This window comes from Neofelis nebulosa, chromosome 10, assembly GCF_028018385.1.
Source record: "Neofelis nebulosa isolate mNeoNeb1 chromosome 10, mNeoNeb1.pri, whole genome shotgun sequence".
NCBI lineage: Eukaryota > Metazoa > Chordata > Mammalia > Carnivora > Felidae > Neofelis > Neofelis nebulosa.
Genome location: NC_080791.1, coordinates 64,317,562 through 64,339,153, shown reverse-complemented (window position 1 = coordinate 64,339,153; position 21,592 = coordinate 64,317,562). Strand labels below are relative to the sequence as shown.

General features: G+C 40.0%; 1 protein-coding gene across 3 annotated transcripts in view; it reads right to left on the bottom strand.

Annotated features, from left to right (window-relative positions):
- The window catches only part of SYT9 (synaptotagmin 9), a 196,051-nt gene that overhangs the window by 110,459 nt on the left and 64,000 nt on the right, over positions 1–21,592 (bottom strand). For all 3 annotated transcript variants that reach the window (XM_058688102.1, XM_058688103.1, XM_058688101.1), the window contains exon 3: positions 16,594–17,140. In XM_058688102.1, the coding sequence (XP_058544085.1) occupies positions 16,594–17,140 (547 nt within the window). The remainder of the gene's footprint in view (positions 1–16,593; positions 17,141–21,592) is intronic.

Sequence of the window (21,592 nt, the reverse complement as noted above, 5' to 3'; positions counted from 1 at the left end):
TACTTGACGCTTAGTGCATTGTCTTGCACACAGTAGGTACTCAAAAACACTTGTTGAATAAATGATAGAGACAGACCCAGAACTCACTCCCTGAGTTCTAAATTAGATTTTTCTCAACCCACACACGCAAAACCCATCCTTCTGTATCTGACAGCCAAGTATACTTTTTCTATAATTAAAACTTAAGTCTCAAATTGGTAAGAATTAGGAAATGTAATGAAGCAGTTAGCTTCAGTATTAAATAAAACAAAAGTATTAGACTTAGAAAGGTTAGTAATGTTTGACACAGCTGAACTGATAGATCAGTTGAGGTTTTTAAAAAGTCACTCATGCTCATTTTAAGAATACATTTATTCTGAAACTTACACCCCAAGACAGTTACAAAGTTAGTTAACAAGACAGTTAACAAAGCATGAAGGAAATAGATGGAGGTGCGGTGAGAGAGGCAGGGCCTTGCCGGAAATGCAGTCACAGCCTCCTGAAAGCTGACCACTGACCCAGCACTACCATGTTTTTTAGCAAAGCAGTGCCCTAGATTCTCAGTGTAGCTGAGTGTGTGGGGCTGAAAAGATAAAGATTGCAAACATGGCCATTTTCCAAAACAGCTTCCTAAGAAACAGCCTACCTTCCCCTCCCTTTCACTCCCCCACCATGTTTATAGACTCCCCTTAATTAGAGCATTTCAGCATGGAAGCATAATCCAATTTGAAAGAAAATTTCCCTTGAGAGCCATCTGTCAGAATTAGACTACACTTAAGCTACTGGACAGTAAGGCTGTATTGTAAATACCACAGACTGCTTTGATTCTCCAAAGGCTCAAAACTCATTTCTGAGCAAGCAAACACCAATCCATGGGATAAGGCTCTCTGTCAGGAACTGGCTTGCTATTTTGGACACTAATCCTTCCACAGGTAGAAGATCATTAAAAGCAGTCTCAAGGGAACATTCTACCTGACTAGTCTCACCCTTCTTCAGGGATGAAACTGCTGCCCTTGACAACTCCATTAACTTTTCCTTCAGTTGTTTCAGGTTTGCAGAAGATTTTTTTCTTTTTTTTTTTTTTTAATTTTTTTTTTTTAACATTTATTTATTTTTGAGACAGAGAGAGACAGAGCATGAACGGGGGAGGGTCAGAGAGAGAGGGAGACACAGAATCTGAAACGGGCTCCAGGCTCTGAGCAGTCAGCACAGAGCCCGATGCGGGGCTCGAACTCACATACCGCGAGATCGTGACCTGAGCCGAAGTCGGACGCTTAACCGACTGAGCCACCCAGGCGCCCCCAGAAGATTTTTTTCATCAAGCTAGGTTGTCCCCATGTGCTCAGCCATGGAGATATCTGATTGTGTACAGGGGGGGACCAAGTAGAGCCCACTTCAGCTCCTTGCAAAGCCAGCCTCTCTCTCAGGAGTGGACAGCTCACCATACAGACACCTGCCTTTGGTGCCCTTGCCCAGGCAGCAAGTAGACTCTTGGCTGCAAAAAGAGCATGTAGGATGGGGATGGTGGGGAGAAGAGGATCCCTTCTCTCCATCATTTGACTCCACCTCAAAGATCACGTGAGTCAGCATCTTTCCTGTGTCCTCATAACCCCTCTCCCACTGTGCTGTTCTATCACACTGCAGCAGACCCCACTGTGTCTCGACTAGATCCCCTTTACCAGGCTGGTGTGCCCATTCCTTAGCTGCTGTGACTGTTGGCCGCTAACATCCAGGGCTGCATCCTACTTGGGAGAATTCCCATCAGCTGAAGGCAGCCACCTTAAAAATGATTGGCAAGCCCGGAAATGGCCTGTAGCCAATATCGAAGTAGTTCAGGGTTTACAGGCAGCACCCCCCGCTTGACACAGGGTGGGATTCACGCTCCCACAGCTGCTTGTGTGATCAGGCTCAAGATAAGCTTTAGCCTCCACCTTTGCCTATCCCATTCCCCTTACTTCCTCACGGATTTCACATGAGAGCCGTCCCTCAGTAAGTCACCTGCACAAGAATCCCTCTCAGCCCCTGCTCCTAAGGGAATCCCACTTAAGATACACATACTACATTGGAGCTACCCTCATTTTGTTCATTTATTCATTCAAAAGCATTTATCATCTATTTCTCGGGTTGAGTAACAAAGATATAGTCATGGGCTTTGTCCTCAAGGTGCAACTAACTAGTTTAATGGGGTGGGCCAGGGTAAACAGATACTTACAATCGAGTGGGAAAAACGCTGTGAAGAGGTGCATGTAGGATACTTGAAGAGCACACAAGGGACACCTAATCTGTTCTGGGTGGATACAGCGAGGGCTTACTTAATGAGGTGGTGGCTGAGTGTAGGACTTCTAAGACGAATAACATTTACTTGAACAGGGAAGAGGAGCGGAAAAAAAGGTCACTGCGGACAGAGAATAGTGTGTATACAGAACACATACATGAGTGAGCAATTAGAGAGAATGAGCTAGAACAGCACAAGGGAATTGGTTGTCCAAAACTTATGGCAGTCATTGCTATCGGATCCTGGTCTTCTCATTTGCTGGGCCATGATATTGCTTCTTAAACCTTCTTCATGCAGCCCACTAGTCAGCTACCGCCAGTTGATTAATGTTGGTCCTCCATATGAAAACTCCTTTCCATCCCTTTTGCACATAGGTTATGTTTTATCTTCCATTACACAGCTCCAAATCTACAAACGTCTTTGTGTCTGCCCCCACACTTCTCACTAACTCCTATAACAAAGAAAATGATGTCCCTGTATTTATCTAAAGTCAACCCCTATACCTGTATTTTGGATTCTGTCTCCTACCTTCCCAGGGAACTTTTACTGATTATCCTATACTCTCTATCGCTTCACACTGTACCTTTTCTTATTTTTTCATTCGATTTTTTTTTCTCATTTAATTATTTATTTTCCCCCTCAAAGGTGATTTTTAATTTTTATTAATTTGTTTTTAATTTAAAGACAGTAAAATTCACTGGTATGTTAGACAGTGGAATGAATTTTGACAAACTCGTAGAGGCTTGTACCCACCACCACAATTATAATGATTCCATCATTTCTCCAAAATTCCCTCTTGTTGCCCCTTTGTGTCCCCCCATCTCCTTGCCCCCACTCCTGACAACCACTGATTTGTTCTCTGTCCCTGTAATTTTGCCTTGTTCCTCATATCCTATGGAATCAATGGAATCACACAGTATGGGGCTTTGTGAGCCTGTCTTCTCTCACTTAGCACAATGCACCTGCAATTCATCCATATTACAGTATGTGTGCATCATGCACACCCTGTTCCCTTCACTACTGAATAGTATCTTATTATCGTATGGATGTAACATTTATCTGATTACCCACTGAAGGCCATTTAGGTTGTTTCCAGCTTTTGGCAATTATGAATAAAGCTGCTATAAACATTCACATACCAATCCATACAGATATTTTTATAAGTGTTTTTATTTCTCTTATAAATGTTCTCTTTTCCAAATTCCACCTAAAATAATCAAAACATGGGTAGATTTTATAGAGAAAAATATCAGTACCCCCTGCTACCATTTTTTTAAAGAATTTTTTAAGTGTTTATTTATTTTTGAGATAGAGAGCACAAGCAGAGGAGGGGCAGAGAGAGAGGGGGAGACACAGAATCTAAAGCAGGCTCCTCGCCATCAGTGCAGAGCCAGAAGTGGGGCTCAAACCCATGAACCATGAGATCATGACCTTAGCTGAAGTCAGTTGCTTAACTGACTAAGCTACCCAGGCACGCTCCCCCACCCCACCCGCTATCAATTTTGAGCCTTGGTACTGTCTCCCTGTATGTACACAGGAATCCCAACAGAGCCAGCCTGCTTTCTCAGGTCTCTGCCCTGTCCTCCTCTTTGTGCAACCCAGAGCATCTAGATGGGATACTTAAGTTCAGACTTGGATTCAATGAAATGTTGCTGAGCATCTCCCTCTGGGCCACTGGGGCAGACACTATGCCAGCACTATAACCCCCTCATCTGGCCACATTCCAGCATAGGGGATGAAAAATGGAAAAATTATGTTTTCAATACCATTCTTCTTTTTTTTAATTTTTATTTAAGAGAGAGAGAGAGAGTATGTGAGCAGGGGACAGGGACAGAGAGAGAGCTTTTTTCTTAAGAGAGAGAGGAGAGAACAGGGGAGAGGGGCAGAGGGAGAGAGAGAGAGAGAGAGAGAGAGAGAGAGAGAGAGAGAGAGAATATTAAGCAGGCTCCACACTCAGCATGGAGTTTGATGTGGGGCTCGATCCCACAACCCTGGGATCATGACTTGAGCCTAAATCAAGAGTTGGATGCTCAACTGACTGAGCCACCCAGGCACCCCTCAAAACCATTCTTAAATGTGAATATGGTTATATGACACAGTTTTGGCCAATAAGAAATAAGCAGAAGATATCAGTGTGACTTTGAAGTCTTTCTTTCCTGATGGAAATTCCAAGAGGTAGTAAGCATTGCTTTTTTTTCTTGGCACTTTCCTTTTGTTTCAAATGCAGAAGTAATGTCTAGAATCATATTATTTTACTTTATAATTGTCTGATTGAAAATATTATGTAAGTAGATTGATAATCTTAAAGAAATTTTTAAAAGATATCAAATATGTGAAAGAGGATCACGTAATTATACAAATGACCAAAGCTTTGGAAATCAAAGCTGCTAGGAATGAAAATTACATTAATAAATGGGAAATTCAATGGATTTGTTACATAGCTAATTAGAAATTGCTAAAGAAAGATTTACTGAACTGAAAGACAGATCTAAAAATGTTGCCTAGGATGCATCAGCAATAAAAAAAAAAGAGTAAACAAACATAAAAGACAGAGTGAGTAGGTCTAAAAATATCTGTTTCCAGAAGGAAAAGATAGAAGGTTATCAGGAAGAGACAATATTTGAAAAGATTATGGCTGGGAATTTTCAGAATTGATGAGACACTTATCCCCAGACTCAAGATACCCTGTGAATCCTAAGCAAAATATACAGCATCCACACCATCATAGAATTGCAAAGATAAGTCTTAAAACAGAGAAGAGAAAGGTATATTACAATTAGATTGTAGCTGATTTCTCAAAAACAAGAGTTTGAAGGCAAGGAGACAACAGATTTATTGCTGAGAAAAAAATATTATCCTCCAGGGGGTTTTGGGTGGCAGTTGGTTAAGCATCCGATTCTCCTGGTTTCGGCTCAGGTCATGATCTCGCTGAGTTCAAGCCCTGTGTCTGGCTCTGTGCTGACAGCACGGAGCCTGTTTGGGATTCTCTCCCTCTCTCTCTGCTCCTTTCCCCATTTAATCTCTCTCTCTCTCTTTCAAAGAAAATAATAAATGTTAAAAAATTTTAAAAAGTTATTATCCACCAAAGACATGTATAGTCATGTTTTTTTTTCACTTATAAATGTGAAATAGCAACATTTCCAGACAAAAAAATCCTGAGAGTTAACAACGACAGGCCCTCTCTTGAAGCAGTATCTTGAGGATGTGCTTAACATGAAAAGTCATCTTTAAGGAAAGCCTGAAGAAATGGCAAACACCAGTGATGAATATGTGATAAATGAAAACCATCATTGACTATGGAAAACATTAATTATAATGTCTAACTGAGGGAGTAAAAAACCAAGGCAAGACAGAAGTAAAACATTGGAAAACAGTACCATGGTACCTGGAATGAGAGAGACTGCAGCTGAGGGCTCCAAGATATAAGTATAGTTTTGATTAACTCCTTAAGTTTATTAAATTAACCATGCATGTCACAATTTTTAGGAAATGACGAACAAACAGATTATAAGTTAGTGGAAGAGAGAAAGTGAAATGGAGAGAAAACTTAATTCAAAAAAAATAGGAAAAAATATCAGGACTAAAATAAGCATAATATAAAAGGGTAGAATAACCCCAAAATACCAATGTTTGCAATGACATAAACAGACTAATCTCACTTGTTAAAAGTAAATGATTTTCAGAATGGATTTTTTCAAAAATCCACCTATACATTGCTTTCAGTATTTACAATTACTTATAAGAATATAGGAAATCTGCAGGTAAAAGAACAGAAAAAAATATATAAGACAAAACTAACTGAAAGGAAGGGTTTATAGTTCTATAAATACCAGAAAAGATGCACTTGGAAAGGTGCACTTAGAAAGCAAAAAATATTTCTCTAGGTAAAAGCAGGCACTAAATAATGATAAAAGGTTCAAATGGCCAGAAAGATATAAAAAGTGCCAATGTTATAAACATAAATACATATATATACATGTATATATGAAGCAAAACTGATAGAACTACAAGAAGAAACTGAAAATCTACTATCATAGTAGGAGACTTCTAAGCATGTTTTTTGACAACCAATATGTTGGGCAGAAAAAAATATTTCTAAAATATGGATGTGGGTAATGCATAATCTTTTCTAGCACATATAGCATATATATAAAAACAGGCAAAAGAGGGGCGCCTGGGTGGCGCAGTCGGTTAAGCGTCCGACTTCAGCCAGGTCACGATCTCACGGTCCGTGAGTTCGAGCCCCGCGTCAGGCTCTGGGCTGATGGCTCAGAGCCTGGAGCCTGTTTCCGATTCTGTGTCTCCCTCTCTCTCTGTCCCTCCCCCGTTCATGCTCTGTCTCTCTCTGTCCCAAAAAATAAAATAAACGTTGAAAAAAAAAAAAAAACAGGCAAAAGAGAACATCAAGCAAGTATCAACACATATCACATAATATGCAAAATATAGTCTACATACCTGATCACATTCTAATTAGGGCAGTAGCACTTAAAAAACTATTAAATATGAAATTTTTAAGACACGCTCTCAAGTAAAATATGTAGATCAAAGAAAAAAACATACTTGAAATTAGAAAACAGATCAGAATAATGACAATATTAAATATCAAAATTTGTAGACAGTTAAGGTAGCATTTCAAGGGAAATTTATAGTCTTAAACGCATATCTAAAGTTTCTGTTATGTAAGATACATAAATTCTAGAGATCTATATATAGCATTGTGCTTATAGCTAACAATACTATACTGCATATTTAAAATTTGCCAAGAAAGTAGATCCTTTGCTAGTGTTCTTACCACACAAAAATAATACTATTACCACTACTCATAACAATAATAATAATAATAATAATAATAATAATAATAATGATAGAGAAGATGGGGGGAAACTGTGGGAGGTGATAGATATGTCAATGGCCTTGGTGGTAACAATGGTTTCATGAATGCATACTTGTCCAGAATATTCAGTTTTTCACATCAATCATGCCTCAATAAAATAGGTTTAGAAAGGACCTAGAGATGTAAGAAATAAGAAATAACTGAATAAACCTAAGGAATAAAAAAAATCATACCATCAAAAGAAGAAAGAGTAAACAAAAATTAAATATAATCAATAAAATTCAACGGTTCTTTGAAAAGACTAATAAAAACTGACAAACCTCCAATGATATTGATCAAAGAAAAAGAGAATAGGAACAAATAATTAATGTTAGAAATGAGAAAAAGGACCTAGCCAGGGAAAGGTAGAAAATAAAAAGATAAGACTATGAAGAGCTATAAGTCAATACATTTAAAACAGAAAAATCTAAATCACCAAATATGACTTATAAAGAAATAGAAAACTTGTATAGTGCAATAACAAAGGAATGGAATCAATTTCCCCCAAAGTAAACACGAGACACAGAAGGCTGATTGGGTCAATTCTACTAAACACTGAAAGAAAAGATGATTTCAATTGTACACAAAACCCTCAAGAGAATAAAAAGAAAGAATGCTCCATCAACTCATTTTGATCACAAAACCAGATGAACAAAAAACAAGAAAATAAAATCAGGGGCTGATCTCACTCATGAATTCAGTTACAAAAATCTTTAACAAAACATTAACAAACCAAACAACTGAATAACACACATACATTTATGTATATCTATGTATATGAAAAACAATACATCATGTACAAGTTGGATTTATCACAGTAATGTTTTTACCAAAATTAGAAAATAAAGCAATATACTTTATCACATTAAAAGATAAAAGGAGCAAAACATATGATTATCTAGATAAATTCATAAAGTCATCTGATAAAATTCAATATCCACTCAGGTTTTCAAAGTCTACAGCCAATGGCCTATTAGTATAAAAATTCAAAGTATTCCTTTTAGGATGGGAACAAGGCAGATTATTCTGTGGACCTTTGTTTCAGCAGTCCTGGCAAATACAATAAAGCAAGCAATAAAGATGGTGGGGAGAGAGAAGCCAAAAGGAGAGAAAAAACAAAACTGTCCTTATTCATGCATGGAATAATTGTCAGTGTACAATACTCAGAAGAGTCTATGGTCAATTTTTTAGAGAGTGACACAACACCAAGTGTTGGAGGGAGCACAGACTAACATGGGCTCACACCCTGCTGCCGGGATTGTTGTTAAACCTCCTTGAGATATAATTATCTTTGATCTAGAAACTACATTCCTAGGTATATACCCTAACAGAAATTCTTGCACATATTTCCCAGGAGACATGTACAAAAAACATACACACAGGGGTGTCTGGGTGGTTCAGTTAGTTAAGCATCTCACTTCGGCCCAGGTCATGATCTCACGGCTGGTAAGCTGGAGCAATGCGTCAGGCTCTGTGCTGACAGCTCAGAGTCTAGAGTCTGCTTCGGATTCTGTGTCTCCCTCTCTCTCTGCCTCTCCCCCAGTCATATTCATTCTCATTCTCTCTCTCTCTCTCTCAAAAATAAACATTAAAAAGAAATTTAAAAAACATACATTTAGCAGCATTTCCTGAAATAGAAAAAACTTAATTCAAATATCCATTGACAAGAGACTAGATAAATTTTTTTGAGAGAGAGAGAGAGAGAGAGGGCACAAGTGAGCAAGGGGCAGAGAGAGGGGGGGAGAGAGACAGAGACAGAGAGAATCCCACAAGGAGTAGAGAGAGAGGGGGAGAGAGAGAGAGAGAGAGAGAGAGAGAGAGAGAGAGAGAGAGAGAGAGAGAGAGAAGCAGGGCTCATGCTCACCCGAAGCGGGGCACTTGGGCTCATGAACCGTGAGATCATGACCTGAGCTAAAGTCAGATGCTTAATGACTGAGCCACCCAGATGCCCAAGAGATGAGATAAATTATGGTACACTATACGATGAAATGCTAAAACACCCCTGCCAAAAAAAAAAAAAAAAAAAAAAAAAGGACTATAGTATATACATGAACATAAGCGATTCAAAACAAAATACTGAAAATAGCAGTTTGCAGAAGAATACATACAATATAATTGCTCCACAAAATTTCAAAAATAGGCAAAACTGAACAACCTGAATTTTTACGTGGTAAAGTGATTTTAAAAACAAGGGAATTGTAGCTCTAAAATTCAGTTTATTGATTATCTCTGGGGAAACTTGAGGGATGGAGGAAAGTCACACTGAGAGCTTCAAAGAGATAAACAATTTTCTCTTTCTTGAGCTAAATTCTGGATTGACTGATGTTATTTTGTTATTATTATTAAATCATACATATGCATTCTATATACTCTTGTACATGTCATCTATTTCATTGAAAAAGCAAAAGCTTTGTCCTAGGCAAGGATAAAAGCTATCAAAGTCTCTGTCAGAGACCTGCAGCTTTAGTAATCCCTTCCTTCAGATGTTCTGTTCTACAGTTTTGCCACTTTTCACTGCCTCTGAATAATCTTGACGTCGAGGGGTTGACATGTCTGAGGGATCATGACTGGAAAAAATGACAGGGTGGGATTCAGTGGATTTTCATGAAGATTTAGCTCATGAGCCTCGGCGATGGCCGACTCCACTCACACCCACATTATGGAAGGAACTTGGCTTCCCTGTCATCAGCTGGAAGCCAGGGCTTTCTATGGGGTTTTTCAAATTGTTGTTCTCTTAGGATCAGTTATCCAACCAGTGTTAGTATTTTCAGCACTAAATGCAGTTGTGTGCTGAAGCCAGCTCTTATCAACAGGCACCAGCTTGCAAGAGCCAATGTGAGCATCTTTTGCCAGCTCCACCTTCAGTGATGTCACATTGGTAGCTTGAAAAATCAGCGCCGCTAGGAGTTATTTGCTCCACGGAAATAAAGAAATGCTACAAATCAGGTCCCCTTCTTGTCCCTCCACCTCTACCAGCCACATGTTACACATCTACCAGGATGCCACTGAATCTGACATAGCTATACAATCATATGATAATACCTCGGACTCATGGTGCAATGGAATGAAACACGATTAAATTAATAAACTTCTTCAGTGACACAGAGACTGCCTGCCCCATCTGCATTCAACTGGCTTCCCTGAATACTTATATTTCCTCCTGATTGGTTCCAGGTATACACCTCGATCAGGTCTAAAAATGGCCTCAGGGACTTAGAAGACAGAACAGGAAAATTCCTAAATCAGCCACTGAAAGATATGGGACTTTGCAATGACTCACAAAGTCAAATTTTGATGGAAATGTACAGTTTTAAAATTCCTAACATTAAAAGAGAGTCTATGCTATTGTCAACTGTACCCTTCCCTCTTCTGAACTGGGGTCCATATGGGCACAGAGGAAACCTCATGGCTTCCACTGTTACTACGTGAAAACTCTGCCATCTCTCCCAAATTAGAGTGTAGCTGAGATGATCAGAGATTCCCAGAGAAAGTCTCTGAATCAGTTTCTAAGAGGGCCATTGAAAGAGAGATTCCTGAATGCTCAATGCCTATTCACCAGGGAGTCAGTGATGAGTGGGGTATATGAAAATGTCAAGACTCAGGCATGACAACCAACATTCACCCAGACCACTAAACTCATGCTCTCTCAACTTCAACCTTCCCCCTGATAATGTCTTCTCTCTTGTTGACTGAAACATATCCCACAGAGATGCATCACACTTTTATTGATTGATATAGCTTCAGTTGAGAGGTCCAATTAAACTACTGTTTTTACACTCAATAACTGCCATTTTGTTTCTTCACAGGAAGGTGTGAGGATTAGTTTTTATTTGACTGCTAACATTTGTAAAACCCATAATCTACTTGGAGAAATAAAGAACAAGATTTTTTAAAAATGGAAAGATTAGTTTATGGGTTTCAGCACTGCATAAAACTCCTCTCCAACCAAATCAGTCCCTGGAGCCTCACCAAATTAGCCCCACATAAGGAGCTTCATTTTATTCAGTAAGTGCATATTAATTATTTTACTTCCAGGCACCATTCCAGAGGCTGGGCATGCAGTGAACATGCCAGACATGGTCTGCGCACTTACAGAACAGTCTAATGGGGAAGGTATGATGAGTAATGACAAAAGTACAGAGTGTCACGGAAACAAATACTAAAAAAACCTACCCTTCTAGTCCAGGTCTCAGATACAAATTCTCTGAGGCAGTGGCATTTATGGTGGGATCTAAGAGCTTAGTAGGAGATAGCCAGGCAAAGAGAAGCCAGCCAGCATGTATGATAATTTTGAAACATCTTTTCATGAACTGACTGAACTGGCTTGAAAACCTTTGTCCTAATTCCTGTTTGGCCATTATTCAGCTATGTGAGATTAGCTGAATCTCCTAATGGCCCTCCACCTCAGTGCCATGGGCCAAGTGAGGATTTCAGATTACAGAACCTCTAAGGTTCTTTCTGGCTATTCAATCACAAGGCAAACATCCAATACACAGATTACTATCCAGTTAGTACAGGTAACAACTGCTTTTTTGAACAATCTTTAAACAATGTACTGTAGCACACGATATTTCCAACAACAGGGTAGATGCTCACAGAAACTCCTCCAGGTAAAAATACTGGATTACAAAATCCTTTTCTTTTTTTTTTTTTTTTTTTTTAACATTTATTTATTTTTTGAGAGACAGAAAGATCATGAGCAGGAGAGAGGCAGAGAGAGAGAGGAAGACACAGAATCCAAAGCACACTCCAGGCTCTGAGCTGTCAGCAGAGAGCCCGATGCAGGGCTTCAACCCATGAACCATGAAATCATGACCTGGGCCGAAGCCAAGACACTTAAAAGACTGAGTCACCCAGATGCCCCTACAAAATCATTTTCAATGCATGGCAGAGCTGATGGGACAAAAATGCAATTTTGCAGTGGCCAGAAACAGCAAGAAAGTATGAATCCATGGAGGTAAGTAAGCCCTGGAACTGGAGCTTTAATGAAGGTAAATGTGAATCTCTAGTGGTTTAGTGTGTGGTTTTTAGACGACTGTGGGAGAACCCTGCATAGAGCTGGAATCCTAAAGATTAAGGGTCACATCCTTAAAGGATAAACAAAAAAGAACTTCTGCCCTGCATAAGTAGAAGCTAAAGATATATCCTGTCCTCGACTTGCTCTAGGGAAAGCAAGGAAAAAAAGTCTCCCCTGCCAATTTCTAACCATTAATACAAGCCTGCACTTACACATTTGGAGCCTATATTCACCCTACTTCTCTGTTGCCCCCAAACCCTCAAGCTCAAAATTCAGTTTCGAATGGTTCCCTGTTGGTTACCTCACAAATCATCCCTGAAGGAATGCACTTTCAGAATGCAGAACATGAAGCCCAGAACATGAAATTTTCTACTGACAAAGTTTCAAGCCATATGAACTCACAATCACAAATCATTAAATATAGGAGGCAACAAGGCATGATGAGTTAGTCAATGGAAATACCAAACAAAAAAATCAGAGCTACAAAGATTATAGCTGGTGCAGTTAGGAACAGAATATAAAAGTAACTTGTACATAATGGTAAAAGAAATTAAAAAGGGAACTGAAAGTATGTTGAAACAAAAAAAAGAGACTATTAAGGATACTAGGCAAGTGTGGAAACACCGCAAATGAAACTTCTACAAATGAAAAGAGGTAAATGGGTGAGAATTTTCTAGAACTGATAAAAGGAAACAATCTCATATTCAGGAACCCTATAAATCAGTCTGAATAAATAAAAATAGCCACTTAGCAACGTTAGCAATTAAACTATGGAACACTAAAGAGGAAAGCAAGATATTGAAAGCAAAGGAAAAAAAACTGCATACAAAGGAATAAACATTATACTAAAGTCAACTTCTCAAAGGCAAATGGAGGTCAGATGACTATGGAATGATAGCTTTGTAATGCCAAAATCATTTTTGGCAATGCCAAAAACCCTATTTTTATACCCAGAAAAACATTCTAAAAACAATAGCAAAACAAAGACATATGCGGAACTGTGGCTTTCAGTTGAAGGTTATTGCCAGCCTACAGATACCCTAAGGAGGCTATGTAGGGGAATAAATGCGCCAACCTTGCTCCCTTCTCTTCCTCACTACCTAAACCTCACTACTAGCCAGAGACTAAAAGAGTTATTTTCAGTTCAAAGAAAAATAAACAAACCCCAAAGCCTCCAGGAGCACCAAGGAAAAACAAAAGGAAAGTAGCCAAAATAATCCCCCAACTAATTTTATAAAACAAGAATTATCTTGGTTCCAACCCAGATAAGAACCATATGAGAAAGTAAATTACATGTATCACTCATTAGCACAGATTAAAAAAATGCTAAACAAAATATTAGCAAAGTGAACTTAATATGCAAAATAGGTAATATATCAAATCTAGTGTGGATCATACTAGGAATATAAGATTGGTTCAAAATTAAAAACCTGATCAATGTAATTGAGTAAAATAGCAAATTATAGCAGAGAAAAACCTCACAAGATCACAGCATTTGACAAAACAAATGTTTATAATAAAAAGTCTTAGTCATGAAGGAATGGAAGGATACATTCTTCTTCTTCTTCTTCTTCTTCTTCTTCTTCTTCTTCTTCTTCTTTGGGATACATTCTTTTTTTAAAAAAATTTCTTTAATGTTTATTTATTTTTTAAAGAGAGAGAGAGAGAGAGAGAGAGAGAGAGAGAGACAGAGACAGAGACAGAGTACGAGTCGGGGAGGGGCAGACAGAGAGGGAGACACAGAATCCGAAGCAGGCTCCAGGCTCTGAGCTGTCAGCACAGAGCCCAACGCAGGGCTCAAACCCACAAACTGCGAGATCATGACCTGAGCTGAAGTCAGATGCTTAACCAACTGAGCCACCCAGGCGCCCCAAGGGATACATTCTTAATATGGTAAAGACATCCACAAAACATCTACAGCAAAATTATACTCTATGAAAATGTTAAAAACATTTCACTTAAAAGTAGGAATAAGTCAAGGATGACTACTACCATAATTATTATTTGGCATTATACTGGAAATTCTAGTTTGTAAACTGAATTAAAAAATAAATAAAAGCATCCAGATTAGAAAAAAACCCCACAAAACTATCAAGTCACATGTCTGATTATCTATAAGGAAAATTCAGAAGATTTTACAATCAAATTATAAGCATTAATAAGAATTTTACAAGATTGCCAAATTGAAGATAAATTTAAACTGCATTTATATAACAACAAAAGTTAGAAAATGCAATTTTAGAAAAAATACTATGGTTGACCTTTGAACAATGTGAAGGTTAGAGTGCTGACCCCCCAAAACTTACCTATTAATTGACTACTGTTGACTGGAAACCTTATTGATAACATAGTCAATTAACACATATTCTGTATGTTATATGTTTTATACATTGTATGCTTACAATAAAGTAAGCCAGATAAAAGAAAATGTTATTAAGAAAATCATAAGGAAAGAAAATACATTTATAGCACTGTATTGCACTTACTGAAAAAAAAATCCATGTATTAGTAAACCTGAGCAGATCAAACCTATGTTGTTCAAGGGTCAACTGTACCTAAAATAATGAAAAACATGGCACCTACCAATAAATCTAACAAGAGACATGCAAGATCCTCATGAAGCAAATTATAAGCCTCGAATGAAAGAATTTAATTTAATTTATTTATTTATTTCAAGTTTATTTATTTATTTAGAAAGAGCGCACCCACAAGCAGGGGAGGGGCAGATAGAGAGGGAGAGAGAAAGAATCCCAAACAGGCTGTGCAATGTCAGCACAGAGCCTGATATGGGGCTCAAACTCACAAACCGTGAGATCATGACCTGAGCCGAAAACAAGAGTCAGATGCTTAACTGACTGAGCCACCCAGGCGCCCCTAGAATTTTACAGAAATAAATAAATGAAACAAAATACACTATGGTAATGAATAGACTCAATATCATAAAGATGCACAATTTCCCTAAATTAATCTACAGACTTCATACAAGTCCAAATACCAGAAAGAATTATTAATTTGGCAATTTGATGCCAAAATTTATGTGAAAAGTCAAGTACCAGCCAACTGAATTGAAGAAAAATCAGGCTGGATGATTGTTCTTTCTGATAGTAAATCTTATCATAGAATGATAGTTATTTGCAAATTGTGCTATAGGTAGATTTAGTGAAAAAGAACAAAACAAAGAAAAAAGACTTCAGAAACAGACTCTTCGCTCTGCTTTCTCCAGCTCTTTCTTTCCTTTCTTCATTCTTGTGATAAGGGCCAGCAAAACTGAGTGCCACACTTTGCTTATGTGAGTATCAGGACAAAGCTGGCACCAGTATCTAGTGCCATGAGAAGAGAAGATATCTCTTGGAACAGCCAAAGTGTGGGTGAGTCCCCAGTTCACAAAGGCAGACAAGAGTGAGAAGACTAGTGTAGGTATTTGGTCACCACACAGAGATTTTTGCGTGTTCTCTTCCAGAGCAGGATGACAGCCTTTCACTTCCTGGGCTCCAAATTCAAGCTGGATCATCATCTGAGCTGAGGAAGGATTATGGAGCTTGGTTTCTTTGGATGCCAAGGCAGAGAAAGAAAACTATGCTGGCCTCAGAAGGGCTCGCATTCTAGAAGATGTGCGAGCAAAGTTGCCTGAAGGAATCTGGACTGATGTAAGAAACAAGTGGCTCTAAAATATCAGCATTACCCAAGAAAGTCCAGTTTTCCTTCTATTTCAGCAGTGTCAATACATGTCTGCAGGAGAGTGATAAGGATGTAAATGGAGTAATAATATCACCACTGCAATCTCATTTAAAATGTAAACATGAGTTTGTGGTGTCACTGCCGTAGCCCTTCAGACCTCTCTCCTGAGCTCTAAATTGGATTTGACCTTCTATTGATTAGCTTTGCCAATATCTGCAGATCTTTTCAGACTGAACTCCCTGTCACTTTGATTCTGTATTTACAAATGTGGTACAAACTCTTGTCAACCATTCTCACTTCTGGGATTCAAGTTGAAGATCTGATCATGGGAAATGCAACTGAGCTGACCTGGGCACACAGGCAAGGACATAATGCTCTCAGAGAGCCTGGCAATGGTCTTGTAGCTGCAGATTACAGCGAATAGGATGCCAGGATCCATTTAGCACAAATAACCTAAGAAAGCTCTACAGAAAATGTGGCAAGGAGGGCAGATAATATCTACTGCCAGTTAGGGAAAAGCTAAGAATTAGAAAGTAGAAAAGAGAGAACGTTGCTCTTTAATACTGTTTTCATGAGCAATTCCGGGAACTTTTAAAATGAATACTGTTAAAGGTCTGCTTCTGGGAAGTTACAAGGAAGGTTCTGAAACAACAGCTATCCAGACATGAAAGTGAGTTTTATACTTTGCCCCCAAAATAAAATAAGGTGTAAGTAATCTGTATGCATGCGGACCAAGAAGCCTCCCCCCAAATGGAGAAATGCTGGACTTACATTGGTGACATACTCGATATCCTTCCAAAGGATGCACTCCCTGGGGAAATCAGCCAAGTCTAAGAAGTGATCCACCACCACTTGACCGATCAAGTCATGGCGAGAGAACCTGTCAAAGTCATACACAGAGAAGTGAAGCTTCCGTGCTGCAAGGTCATTGTAGGGAACCGGAAACAAAAACACTTCATCAAACACAGGGTTTAGGGTCTTTCTGTGTACTTTAGTCTGGTGTTTTGTTTTCCGATCAGGAAGCAAATAGATCTTGACATAAGGATCTGAAGTCCCAGAGAAGTCCTTGGCGGGCAAATTGACAGCTTTGTGAATCTTCACTATGAGCTGCTCTAAGTCACAGTCATATTTCAAAATGAAATTCAGTTTCCCACAGGCTTTGCTGTTACTCCTTGTCCCATCATCAGTATCCAGTGACCTCTGCTTATATAACTCTGGTTTAATTCGGCCAATTCCAGTCAACTGTTCCTGTTTTTGAAGCTGCTGGATATTGAAGTCCGGGTTTGACAAGTTGAGCTGTCTCCGGATTGAATTATGCCTTGAGTGAGGAGGAAGAGAGAAGAAAAGTTACAACCTCAATAGCTACGGGTCTTCCAGAAACTTGTGCCTGGGCTCGAGGTAGTCAGTTATGCACTGTTAAAAGCTCAGATCCGTGGGTTTTTGGTTTTGGTTTTTTTTGGCCTAAATTCAAAAGGCTCATCAATGTGAGTAAGCTGTTCCCCAAGGCTTGAGGCTCAAAATCGAGGCTTGGTATCAGGAAACGAACCTACTACCACGTGACCTTGGAGCTGTAAAGGTTTAATGCACTTTCTAAACTACTATGCCAATAAAGAAGCCTATTCGGTTGGTGGAATGTAAAGATTTGTACAAACTGCTTTAAAAATAAAATTATTCACCTTTTATATATAATATCATCCTGAAATTGAAATAGTTAGCTATGTGTTGTTGCCTTAAGAAGAATGCATCTGTCTCTAAATTAGATAGAATTTCCTGTCTCTGGCTTATAACTTTATTGGTAAAGAAATTCTTACTGGTTAAAATCAAAGCATTTCACAAGAGCACAGTTCTTGCCCTTGTGAGAATGTAGGTGACAGGATGTGTCCGCTTGTGCTGGACTGTGTTGGCTCTGACAGGTGCCACTGGCAACTCCATGACAGTGCTTCTGTCATACTATGTGGGTGATTAGTGATCAGGAGCAAGGGTTTTATTTCTGCAATAAACACTAACAGCATAACAATTAAAGGTAAGCTACTACAAACGTATAGAGGAATTCAAAGAAGGTTGGATACTGATACTGGCAAAGTGAGTATCTGCTGACAGAATCTAGTCTTTACTCTAGAAGCTTTTTGGTTTGGGTTAGTAGTGTCCCGGAAATTCTCTATGAAACCTGCCTTATCTGTGCGAGTCCTCATAAATTGAGAGTAGTCATTACACACAAGGTTGTTTTCCATGTTATTTTTGTTTGTTTTCAGCTCAGAGTCACTATACCATATTTTTCTGGTGTCTCCCAATAACCTTAATTCAAGCAGCCTCTGTCCACCAGTAGGTGAAAGAGAACAGCCAGGCTGTCTCTGAGGGACTTACAAATAGTTCGAGAGGCAGAGTAAACATTTGAGTTTGTCTTCTTTTCCTTTCTTGAGACTACTTTATGAAATAAAGATGGAAAATGGGATTAACAGACCCCCAAACATGTCTGAAATTATTCTCCCTGGTAATACAGATGTTGTTATACTAACCATTCCTCCTCATCTTCAACCTATGCTCCTGGTCACTAATTAATCACCTACATGGTACAACAAGAGCACAATCACAGAATGATCACATGTACCTGTCGGAGCCAACCCAGTCCACCGCAGGCAGACACATCCCAGGCACATGCATCCCCATATGTGCAAAAACCATGTGGTCTGAAAGATTCTGTTGTCAGATTTTAATTTCTTACAAAGAAATCCACAATCTTAAGTTTTCTCTGCATCTTAATGATTTTTCAAGTGGGGGGGGGCAGTCAGGGGATGCTGCTAAACACCTAAAACCAGCTGTCTGTGCTGGTACAGCTCAGTCACTCCCTTGTCCAGACATTGACCCTCTGCAGTGCCGGAACAGAGCTCCAGTCTCACTCTACTAGGATCTCTGGGCAGAAGGGACTGGCAGGGAACAGCATGTGTCCAGCTCTATGCAAAGGCCATAAAGGGGTGGTACCAGTTGTGGCCCCTGCTACTGATTTTTCCCGCCAGTCTGGATTCAAACAAGGGCCCTACTTGGGGCTGGTGTCAGTTCCCACTTACAACAAGCCATTCCAGAAACCGTCTAGTGATGCTGTTTAAATATTAAAAGTGCTTACTTAAGGCCCACCTTCTTTGGACCAATGTCTGATGGGACACCAGTCCTGGGTCTACACTGGACCCAACCCTGCCACTCTGCTACCACTTTTCTCCCAACCTGGTTGCTGAGCTGACTTTCTGTGCATAACAACCTACCTTTGGGTTTTTTGAGTACTGCCTTTAGACTCATCACAGCAACATTTTGTCTTATATGTAGGACTAGGCCTGCCATGCAAATTTTAATTTTAATTTAAAATACACGACTCTGTTTAGCAATGGCACATATTCTGTTTTACTTGTACATTTTCTTAGACAGTAAATCTGAAGAGAAGTAAGTCCCATGTGCTTGGCTCTTCCTAACCACAATGGATTGCCAGGGGGTTGAGGGAGTAGACTGGGGAGGGCATCATGAAGAGATCTTACTTCAAAGACCAAACAAGATCCCAACCACACAGGATGCCTCCATTCAAAATTCTGATATAGCTGAAGATTCCTTTTAAAAACCAAGCACAGATATGAACACTATTATCTACCCAAATGTTTTCCATCACTAGTTCCATTCCCGATACTTCTTCCTCCATTCAGGATCACACTATTAGGGAAACAGTTGAATCCAACCGGAAGGTGGTGGCTTAAAGCAGACAGCACAGACTGTAACAGGCCATGACAGTTCTCACTCCCTGGGGCTCTCTTTCAATCGCTTTCAATTTCCTTTCAGGAGAGAGCCAGGGATTACCAGAGTTGGGGGGCGGAGGGGTGGGCGGGTAGACTAAAGAAGCTCAAGGGAGTAGGAACCAGGGTAATTCACCACCTCCCTGTATAACCTCTGCAGCTCTCTTGGCTGAGACATGAGCAAGTAGGGCACGGAAGCTGCCACGGGGATGAGAAGACGACAAAGGAGAAGAAACGGAAAATCAATATCCCATAATTTCATAGGCTATTCACATGGAGGTGGGATCGAAAGGCAAGTCCAAAGCAAGAGAAAGGAAAGATATGGAACAGAATATTGTGATCTGGCCCCTGTCACCCCAGGTGAGGTGGTTCTAAAAATGGTCAAAGGAGGTGGCCCTTGACTACAGTAGACCACAGGAATCCAGGGCAAGGGTCTGGAATTTTAATGCTACAGAGTGAGTGTGACAAGGAGAGATCTGAAGCAGACAGTCCTCTGAGTAGGTCTGGGGAGTCCTGTATTTTGGTATTCTCAGGACTTAATGTGCACAATTAAAGGAAGGAAAAGAAATGGTTTCCAAAGACTGGGGGTGCAAAGGAAAGCTGAGAGATGGGGTCCTCTGTAAATAAGTCACACTCTGACGCTGTCTTAGAGAAGCCAGCCACTGGGATTGAGACCCTCAGCTCCCCCTACCTCCCACTTTCCCTCAGTGCAGGCAGAGCACATTTTCCTGTTGTGGAGAAGTGAAAGATCGGGATGTGTTTGTCCCAGATCTGAGGTGGAAGATTGGTGGTTGAGCCTGGAGAAATCCTTATTTCAAAGATGATTAACAAAATCTGTAAAGCAGATTTCCTACAACAAACTCAAAAACACTTTAATGCCTGAAGGAATCTGAGCCTTGTGCTGAGATGCAGCCAAGGGTCAGTAGAGGCAGGGACCCAGATATAAAAAAGCTTTTCCAGGGGCGCCTGGGTGGCTCAGTCGGTTAAGCATCCGACTTTGGCTCAGGTCATGATCTCACAGTTTGTGAGTTCGAGCCCTGTGTCTGGCTTTGTGCTCACAGCTTGGAGCCTGGCGCCTGATTCGGATCCTGTGTCTCCTTCTCTCTCTGCCCCTCCCCCACTTGTGCTCTGTCTATCAAAAATAAATAAATGTAAAAAAGAAATTTTTTTTTTAAATAAAGAAAAAAGCTTTTCCTCCTCTCCTTTCCTCAAATTTGAGTTAGCCGGTTCCAGGGTCCCACTTTGAGTCCTCCAACAAACTCTTGGTCCCTGAACCATCACCCAAAAAGCCAACTACCTCCACTGGATTTTAAGTAAGAGGACATTACCACAATTTACCAAATATGAATGTGCAAAGCAAAGGGTCAGGTAGGGTGGAAGGCACAGACAGGCAAAGCCTAGCCACTGCCTGCAAGGAGTTGGCTGGCCAGGAGAGTGATAAAATAGTCAAACACTAACACACAGCAGGTCAGAAGAGGGAAAGAACTGACCAGATGTTAGGGAGCCACAGAGACAGATAGAGAGGCCTCTGGCTTGGGAAACTGTCATGGAGGAAATGGTACTCTCACTGAGCCTGGTTACTTAACTTGGCCTCATATTATCAGCTTCCAAGCTGGTGCTGTAGACCTCAGTAGGGAAATCAAGCAAGTTTCCACCTTGGCAACCAGCTCTTCAGCAGAATTGGATCTTCAACCCTTCTGTCCCCACAGCTTTCTCCTCATATATGCCAACATCTTCTGTCTAGGCTCTGGGTGAGAGCAGACAGTCATCATTCCCACTATCCTTTGCACCTCCAAATATCCTGTGCAACTACAGACAAATTACACTCTTCTACCTGCCATCATCTCAGTGACCCCATCTTAGAGGTGAAACTTGGCCTATCCCTTCCCTGGTTCTGGGGCACCAGTGTTGACAGAGCTTCAAGGTTCAAGGGAAGGAAAGAGAGAAGCAAACTATGATTTCAGAACCACATGGGTTTCTTTACTAGGTTCAAGTCG